Raw genomic sequence first — 9,741 nt, 5'->3', positions numbered from 1 at the left:
ATCATAGGAAAGACATCAATGGGATTTGAACTCATGGCCTCTGGATCATGAATACTGCGTCTCAACCCATTGATCTAACAGATGGCTGACAAGTACAGCCTTCTTGGTAGTTTTCAGTTGATCTTCTGGAAGCCAGTCTGCAAAGGAAAGAATCATAGGAAAGACATCAATGGGATTTGAACTCATGGCCTCTGGATCATGAATACTGCGTCTCAACCCATTGAGCTAACAGATGGCTGACAAGTACAGCCTTCCTGGTAGTTTTCAGTTGATCTTCTGGAAGCCAGTCTGCAAAGGAAAGAATCATAGGAAAGACATCAATGGGATTTGAACTCATGGCCTCTGGATCATGTATACTGCGTCTCAACCCATTGAGCTAACAGTTGGATGACAAATATAGCCTTCCTGGTAGTTTTCAGTTGATCTTCTGGAAGCCAGTCTGCAAAGGAAAGAATCATAGGAAAGACATCAATGGGATTTGAACTCATGGCCTCTGGATCATGAATACTGCGTCTCAACCCATTGAGCTAACAGATGGCTGACAAGTACAGCCTTCCTGGTGCTTTGACTTGAACAACAAACAAGACAAATAACTTTAAAAAAATGTGTTACAGCAATATAAATCTTTTTCATGGGGGGCCCTGTGTCACTACCGAAACAGAAAAGAAATTACTAAGTCCAGAGCTCGATGAATGTTAGGGACCAAAAAAAAAGTCACTACCAATCAACTTTAAATTGCCTGAAACGTACTCCTAACAGGTTTTTGGGGGAACAATTTTTTTTTCGTTTCGGTAGTGACACCATTGTGTCACTACCGAAACGGGAAAAAAATTACTAAGTCCAGAGCTCGATGAATGTTAGGGACCAAAAAAAAAGTCACTACCAATCAACTTTAAATTGCCTGAAACGTACTCCTAACAGGTTTTTGGGGGAACAATTTTTTTTCCGTTTCGACCGAAACGGAAAAAAAATTAATAAGTCCAGAGCTCGATGAATGTTAGGGACCAAAAAAAAAGTCACTACCAATCAACTTTAAATTGCCTGAAACGTACTCCTAACAGGTTTTTGGGGGAACAATTTTTTTTTCGTTTCGGTGGTGACACCATTGTGTCACCACCGAAACGGAAAAAAAAATACTAAGTCCAGAGCTCGATGAATGTTAGGGACAAAAAAAAAAGTCACTACCAATCAACTTTAAATTGCCTGAAACGTACTCCTAACAGGTTTTTAGGGGAACATTTTTTTTTCCGTTTCGGTAGTGACACCACTGTCACTACCGAAACGGAAAAAAAATTACTAAGTCCAGAGCTCGATGAATGTTAGGGACCAAAAAAAAAGTCACTACCAATCAACTTTGAATTGCCTGAAACGTACTCCTAACAGGTTTTTGGGGGAACAATTTTTTTTTCGTTTCGGTAGTGACACCATTGTGTCACTACCGAAACGGGGAAAAAAATACTAAGTCCAGAGCTCGATGAATGTTAGGGACCAAAAAAAAAGTCACTACCAATCAACTTTAAATTGCCTGAAACGTACTCCTAACAGGTTTTTGGGGGAACAATTTTTTTTTCGTTTCGGCCGAAACGGAAAAGAAATTACTAAGTCCAGAGCTCGATGAATGTTAGGGACCAAAAAAAAAGTCACTACCAATCAACTTTAAATTGCCTGAAACGTACTCCTAACAGGTTTTTGGGGGAACAATTTTTTTTTCGTTTCGGTAGTGACACCACTGTGTCACTACCGAAACGGAAAAAAGAATTACTAAGTCCAGAGCTCGATGAATGTTAGGGACCAAAAAAAAAGTCACTACCAATCAACTTTAAATTGCCTGAAACGTACTCCTAACAGGTTTTTGGGGGAACTTTTTTTTCTTTCGTTTCGGTAGTGACACCATTGTGTCACTACCGAAACGGAAAAAGAATTACTTAGTCCAGAGCTCGATGAATGTTAGGGACCAAAAAAAAAGTCACTACCAATCAACTTTAAATTGCCTGAAACGTACTCCTAACAGGTTTTTGGGGGAACAATTTTTTTTTCGTTTCGGTGGTGACACCATTGTGTCACCAGCGAAACGGAAAAAAAAATACTAAGTCCAGAGCTCGATGAATGTTAGGGACAAAAAAAAAAGTCACTACCAATCAACTTTAAATTGCCTGAAACGTACTCCTAACAGGTTTTTAGGGGAACATTTTTTTTTCCGTTTCGGTAGTGACACCACTGTGTCGTAGTGACACCACTGTGTCACTACCGAAATAGTCTCGCGTCACCAGACTGTTGCCTCCCACAATTTACAAATGTTTCCGGCATACAGTCTGGGACTCGGAAGCTCTAAAAATGCTTAAGGGGAAAGCGGAAGCCCCTCCCCTACCCACTTCCGTTTTAGCATTGTGCAATGGCGCAAAGGAGTCCGACTGGAATCAAAACAAAAAGTGTTAAATAATATAAATATGATATATGTATGAATATATATACAAATATATATATGTATCATATATGATACATATATGAATATAATGATAAACAATCCTCGCACGAATAACATGAATCTACCTATGACTCCCTATGCTTCCGCCTCGGTTCTGTTTCCACTGGGACTACAGGTCCGCGGGCACCGCGTCGTGATTGGTCGAATGTTTTTCCGGTCTGAGTAGCTTCCGTTAAGCAGCTTTCGGGAAGTGGAGTTCCAGACTCTATATAGCATTCAGAGATTGTGGAATAGTTGTCTGGTGACGCGAGACTACTACCGAAACGGAAAAAAAATTACTAAGTCCAGAGCTCGATGAATGTTAGGGACCAAAAAAAAAGTCACTACCAATCAACTTTAAATTGCCTGAAACGTACTCCTAACAGGTTTTTGGGGGAACAATTTTTTTTTCGTTTCGGTAGTGACACCATTGTGTCACTACCGAAACGGGAAAAAAAATACTAAGTCCAGAGCTCGATGAATGTTAGGGACCAAAAAAAAAGTCACTACCAATCAACTTTAAATTGCCTGAAACGTACTCCTAACAGGTTTTTGGGGGAACAATTTTTTTTTCGTTTCGGTAGTGACACCATTGTGTCACTACCGAAACGGAAAAAGAATTACTAAGTCCAGAGCTCGATGAATGTTAGGGACCAAAAAAAAAGTCACTACCAATCAACTTTAAATTGCCTGAAACGTACTCCTAACAGGTTTTTGGGGGAACTTTTTTTTTTTCGTTTCGGTAGTGACACCATTGTGTCACTACCGAAACGGAAAAAGAATTACTAAGTCCAGAGCTCGATGAATGTTAGGGACCAAAAAAAAAGTCACTACCAATCAACTTTAAATTGCCTGAAACGTACTCCTAACAGGTTTTTGGGGGAACAATTTTTTTTTCGTTTTGGTACTGACCATTGTGTCACTACCGAAACGGAAAAAAAATTACTAAGTCCAGAGCTCGATGAATGTTAGGGACCAAAAAAAAAGTCACTACCAATCAACTTTAAATTGCCTGAAACGTACTCCTAACAGGTTTTTGGGGGAACAATTTTTTTTTCGTTTCGGTAGTGACACCGTTGTGTCACTACCGAAACGGGAAAAAAAATACTAAGTCCAGAGCTCGATGAATGTTAGGGACCAAAAAAAAAGTCACTACCAATCAACTTTAAATTGCCTGAAACGTACTCCTAACAGGTTTTTGGGGGAACAATTTTTTTTTCGTTTCGGTAGTGACACCATTGTGTCACTACCGAAACGGGAAAAAAAATACTAAGTCCAGAGCTCGATGAATGTTAGGGACCAAAAAAAAAGTCACTACCAATCAACTTTAAATTGCCTGAAACGTACTCCTAACAGGTTTTTGGGGGAACTTTTTTTTTTCTCGTTTCGGTAGTGACACCATTGTGTCACTACCGAAACGGAAAAATAATTACTAAGTCCAGAGCTCGATGAATGTTAGGGACCAAAAAAAAAGTCACTACCAATCAACTTTAAATTGCCTGAAACGTACTCCTAACAGGTTTTTGGGGGAACTTTTTTTTTTTTCGTTTCGGTAGTGACACAGAAACGGAAAAAAAATTACTAAGTCCAGAGCTCGATGAATGTTAGGGACCAAAACAAAAGTCACTACCAATCAACTTTAAATTGCCTGAAACGTACTCCTAACAGGTTTTTGGGGGAACAATTTTTTTTTTCGTTTCGGTAGTGACACCATTGTGTCACTAGTCACTACCGAAACGGAAAAAAAATTATTAAGTCCAGAGCTCGATGAATGTTAGGGACCAAAAAAAAAGTCACTACCAATCAACTTTAAATTGCCTGAAACGTACTCCTAACAGGTTTTTGGGGGAACAATTTTTTTTTTCGTTTCGGTAGTGACACCATTGTGTCACTACCGAAACGGAAAAAAAATTACTAAGTCCAGAGCTCGATGAATGTTAGGGACCAAAAAAAAAGTCACTACAGAGTAAATTAATTCATGGGTCTTTAAGTTTAAAATAAACTGTTATAATTATTACACTTGAAACTTCAAAGTGTGAATAATTCAGTAAAACATATTAATTGCTTGCCTATCAAAGTTGTTTGTATGAAGTTAACTGCTCTATGCTTACCCATACAGTCCTACCTTTCTGTTTTTCATTCATCAAACCACTGGCGGGCAAATACAGTACCTTAAGACAACCATACATAAGATCAAAATGAACATAGACTCAAGCGTTGCTGTTTGCATGTGTGACACCAAATACCATTTATTAGGGCTTTACAAAGACTACAAAATCCTCCAGATGATTTAAATCACTGTCTCTGTCTATTTACATGATATGTTACATACAAATGTACAAAATATAAAACATTTACGGACAAATGTTTCACTCAAAAAAGAACGAAAAAAATCTCTCAAACCGGAGTAAATGCTATGGTTTCATTTGAGATGTAATTGCAAGTGTAAAATGTGCCAGTCGATAGTACAATGGCATACACTATTACAGTGTAAAACTGAACCGATCGATGGTATAGGTCTGCAACAGAAGAATAGCAAGAAGGTATTGTGGGACAAATGTATTACATTTTTAAACATACTTTAGGTACCAACTAGGTTATCATTCCATCATCAAGGGTAGCACACCCATGGTATGTAACAACACATCCTTGCAAAGGTAAGGCTGCCAAAGTTAACCAGCAATGTGTGCCAAATGTGAGAGACTTGGCCGTAGAGACACCTGCAAAGCTGAATGTAGGTAGGATTGTACAGTATAAGATTGTCCTGAGGTTGTGACAATGTCATCAGCTGACTTCTTGGTCTCTGGTAGGTTTTACTTGAACAGTAGCACCTGTTGGTTGTTACAGAATTATACAGTACGGCAGCAGGTTAGCCTCTTTACCTCAGACAGCGATGAAACCTTGTGTTCAGATGACAGATGAAGAGCTTATAGGAATTGTAAGCATTCCTATGGCCATAGAAAATATTATTGGATGATTAGAGAATACTGTAAAAGTGCCTATTTCTGTTGTCTTGGTCAGTGATTAAGTTGAAACAGCTGAGTAATGTTGCTGAGTAAAAAAAAGTTTCACACTGTACACATCATATGCCTCCTGCATAGGCATAACAACCAATCACAAGACATACACCTGTTTCTGACAGTGTGTTGAGTTTTTGCATGTCATTTTTCTCTGTTTTCAAAGTACACTATATATTTTTTTGTCAGCGGGTTAAGCATAATGTAACATCAAACAGGGCAGAATGCATCTTTGATTCACTGTGCAAGACTTGTATATTTACAACCCACCCCTTCTCAACTGTGCAAAACCAACCCACTCCTTAAACAAAGCAAGGACAATCAAAATTCAAAATGGCTTACGTCCAATACACGCATACATAAAAGTAAAAGTTTCTGTTCAGTATATCTCCTTTTACAAAGCTCAAAACATGCTCTTAGGGTTAGAAAACCAAACGGGTTGGGTTGTGCTCATGTCAGTTCAAGTGAACCCAGCTCAACTGGGTGAAAACAAGAACTAAAAAATATCCCACCCCCTTTTAAATGTTTGTACAATATTGGTCAGCTTTGATTTCAAATACAGAACGATCTCTATCTGCTTGTAGACTCTTACTGTCAGAAACAAGAATGGGTGGTATGGAGCAACAACGACTTATAAAATAAATGAGGCTGCTTTTCAGACTACACGTACACTCTAAAATCCTGAGTATTAATTTCCTGTAACTCAAAATGTACAAATACAACCAAACAGACCCTAGGGGTCACATTTAGTTAAATTCCTACACTCTCCGAGTGTGATTGGATAAATTAACACTCAGGTGTGTAGTTTAGAGAACTCTTGTGTACTGTAGCACACTTTAAAGAATACGCACCCATTGAGACAAACATGAACCTACATTTGATTCAACGCATAGCAGGAAGCACATGTCCTGCCAGTGACATCACATCCTCCCAACCACAGCCAACTGGAGGCGAGGACGTCTCCCAAACATTTGCACATTTAAGGCAGTGAGAGCGCAACCACATTTTTGTTCCCTTCTTAACATGGCCCTCGGTCTTAACTAGCAATCAACGATCAGATCTGGGCAAATCTTTTTTTTATCTTTCATTTTTATCATAACTGGGTGCCAGATGGATGGGGTCCACCATAAAACGTGGATGTTTAGAGGATCAGATATTAGCCAATATACAATATATTGTTTGGACATGATCTGAATTCTCACACACCGACCATCTGGGACTCAAGGTAGGTTAAAACAAGCACTGAAGATTTTTTTTCAAATAATACTTGACCCAGACATCTATGATCCACAGGCGCCCCCTGTCGGTCTCTTAGTGCATTGTGTACAGAGAAGTGACACTGAGTTGAGCAGTGTGAAAAGTTTACAACAAAACTGAAGTTCTCAACCTTGGTCGGCTGTGTTGTAATGGACGCACCTGTGTGTGTGTGTGTGTGTGTGTGTGTGTGTGTGTGTGTGTGTGTGTGTGTGTGTGTGTGTGTGTGTGTGTGTGTGTGTGTGTGTGTGTGTGTGCGTGCGTGCGTGCGTGTGAGTGCGTGCGTGCGTGCGATAGACAGTTTTGTGTGTGTAGGTTTGGCAGTAAATCAAATGATAAACATTGGCACTTGTCCATTTTACTTCACAGTAGTGGTTTGGCCGGATGACACAAGCAATGCGCTGTTGTTGTGCTTGTTGCTGGCATGTGGGGGCAGAGAGGGGTCTTGGCAGTGCCTGAACAACTGAGGAGGTTTAGGGCACAGAACCAGCATCACATGGCTTAACTGAGGTCTGAGTTGAGGGCAGGAGGGATGCATGCCTGGTGTGTGTATGCACACACACAGTATACTGTATATATGCGTGTGTGGGTAATTTGTGTGTGTGTGTGTGTGTGTGCACAGCACCTCTGTAAACCAAAGAACAAAACAAAAAAGAATTTGCACCCCACTGTAAACATCTTACGATAATATAACCGTGATTAAAGAATACACCCAGTCTCATTAGTGTCTGACGATTCACTCTCGTTTCCTCTGGCGTTGCTTCAGAGTGGGACACTCGCACTAGACGGACCTGTGCCTCGTAGTGGCAGAGACTGGTGTGTTGGGGGTGGGGAGTGGTGGGGTATACAAAGGCGTTCCGTCTGGAGTCGTGCGGGCGTTTCTCCTAGCGCGCGGCTCATGCCTAATTTATGCTCTGTAGCAGAACGGTGGCGCGCGCCGAAAATAGCAGACCTATAAGCTCAGGACGCGTCGCATCAAGCTTGTAGGTCTGCTACTTTCTGCATGCGACACCGGCGTGTCACAAAGCACGAATGGGGCTTCAGAGTGCCGACTCCAGCGAGGAATCCAGCTGGTCGTCATGGTGACTGGTGCTGTCGCTGTCACAGCTCTGTGTGCTGGAGTAGTTGGCTGCTTCCTGGAGCCGCATAAGCATGTTCATCTGGAAACACACACACACACACACACACACACACACACACACACACACACACACACACACACACACACACTTTAATAAGCATGCCTCTGTATTAACTCACTGAGTGCCATTAACGTGTTTCACGTGTTTTTAGCGCTATGGCTCAACGTGCCATTAACGTGTATGACGTGTTTTTGAAAAATTAGCATAAAAATGAAAAAAAAAACCCTTTTTTTTTTTTTTTTTTTTTTGAAAAACATGTTCAGAACCCAAGATATCATCATCTGAAGGTGTGCAGCTCCATCCACTCCTTGTTTAACTTAGAACTGAAAAAGGCTGTATCTCACTTCCTAAGCACTTTTTGTTTTTTTGTGAAAAAAACTCTGGCACTTTTCAGAATCAATTCTGAAATAATTCTGGCAATCCTGGCACTCAATGAGTTAAGAATGTAGTAAAAAAAAAAGGAATACTGAAAAGTAAAAAAAACGTTTTGTTAGTATAGAAAGAATATGTGAAAAATCATGTCGACCTCAGTAATGAAACCGCTGATGAAAAACAATGTGCCCTCCTTCATACATGATTGCTAATAGTCTATATAAAGCACTTTAGTTGGTACATTAGATTACATGAATTGTTCCTATAATGATGCTTTGTAGAACTATAAGTTCTATCCCCTCATTCATAGTATATACAGTAGGGGACACAAATGTATACTATACTGTATATGTTTACATAAAGTATTTTATTATAAATGTCAAAGCAAAGTAGTAGTTCTATATTAACAGCACTTTACAATCACATGTAAAGATTGTACTGGTGCTGTGCCTGGTCCTTACCAACGGGTCTCCTTCAGTGTCACTCTGAGAGACCTGCTTGGAGGAGGCCCCCTCTTTGGACGAGCTGTAGCCATCGTAGCCCACATCCTCCGGCCGCAGCTCCAGCAGCGACTGGCCGTCCTGCTGCTGGGAGGCGGGGCTCCAGGGGTACGTGTCATTCACCCATTTGGAGGGGTCCTCCCACGCCGCCCTCTTGCCATACAGCTGTGAATGGACAAAGGACACGGGAATGAAAAATGATAGGTAGGTCTACTACCTACTGCTAAACAAAAGCTCTTCTATGCATATACGGTAAAATCCTCAAGTGTGAATTTAAAGGTGAATTAAGTGATTACGTTTTTTTTGTTTTTGGAATAAGTGTTAAATAGCTCTATATAGAGCACCGAAGTCTGACGTCACTGCCACTAAACTGCCACTAGAGGGTACTGTTCCACGGGTTCGTGGCTTTATTTTTTGTGTTGAAATCCCCATTTGGGAATCTTAGATCACATCATGTAAGAACTGTGTTCCAAACATATACACACCACCCTGGCGTTTTTGTCTGGGGGGTGGCTCTGCATCGTTTATGATATTCATTCATATTTGATACAGCCTGTTTCTGGCGAAAATGGAATTAATTCTGCTTTAAAAGTCTACTACTACTTCCGGGTCTGAAATCACTGTCCCCACAGCAGCCGCATTCATGGGAAATGTAGTCTTTGGGTTGTTTGACTCGTTTCTAGTGTTTCTTATATGAAGCGATCTAAGATTCCCCAATGAGGATATCAATACAAAAAGTAAAGCCATGAACCTGCGGAAATCGCCCTCTACTGGCAGTGACGTCATGAAATTGTCAATTCACCTGAAAATGTACTTTCTGTTTATTATTGAAGCTGATAAATGGGTACTCTGTCCTGATTGGATGATATTGGCAACCAAGCTGAATTATGTTTTGTTCATTAAAGAGCAGGAGAGAGACACACACTATAGCAATGATTCCTATTCGAATATAGAACTTTAACTTTAACAAAAAAAACATTTTGTTTTAACCA

General features: G+C 40.3%; 1 protein-coding gene across 5 annotated transcripts in view; it reads right to left on the bottom strand.

Moving 5' to 3' along the window:
- Positions 1–4,685: 4,685 nt before the first annotated feature.
- Positions 4,686–9,741, bottom strand: part of nav3 (neuron navigator 3) — a 370,769-nt gene continuing 365,713 nt past the window's right edge. For all 5 annotated transcript variants that reach the window (XM_084050457.1, XM_084050455.1, XM_084050456.1 and 2 more), the window contains 2 exons: positions 8,711–8,914; positions 4,686–7,895 (listed from right to left, as the gene is read on the bottom strand). In XM_084050457.1, coding sequence (XP_083906583.1) covers positions 7,776–7,895; positions 8,711–8,914 — 324 coding nt within the window. In that variant the 3' untranslated portion in view covers positions 4,686–7,775. The remainder of the gene's footprint in view (positions 7,896–8,710; positions 8,915–9,741) is intronic.

Source organism: Gymnoscopelus microlampas, assembly GCF_963454915.1.
Source record: "Gymnoscopelus microlampas genome assembly, chromosome: 23".
Lineage (NCBI taxonomy): Eukaryota > Metazoa > Chordata > Actinopteri > Myctophiformes > Myctophidae > Gymnoscopelus > Gymnoscopelus microlampas.
This window is presented reverse-complemented; position numbering and strand designations above follow the sequence as displayed.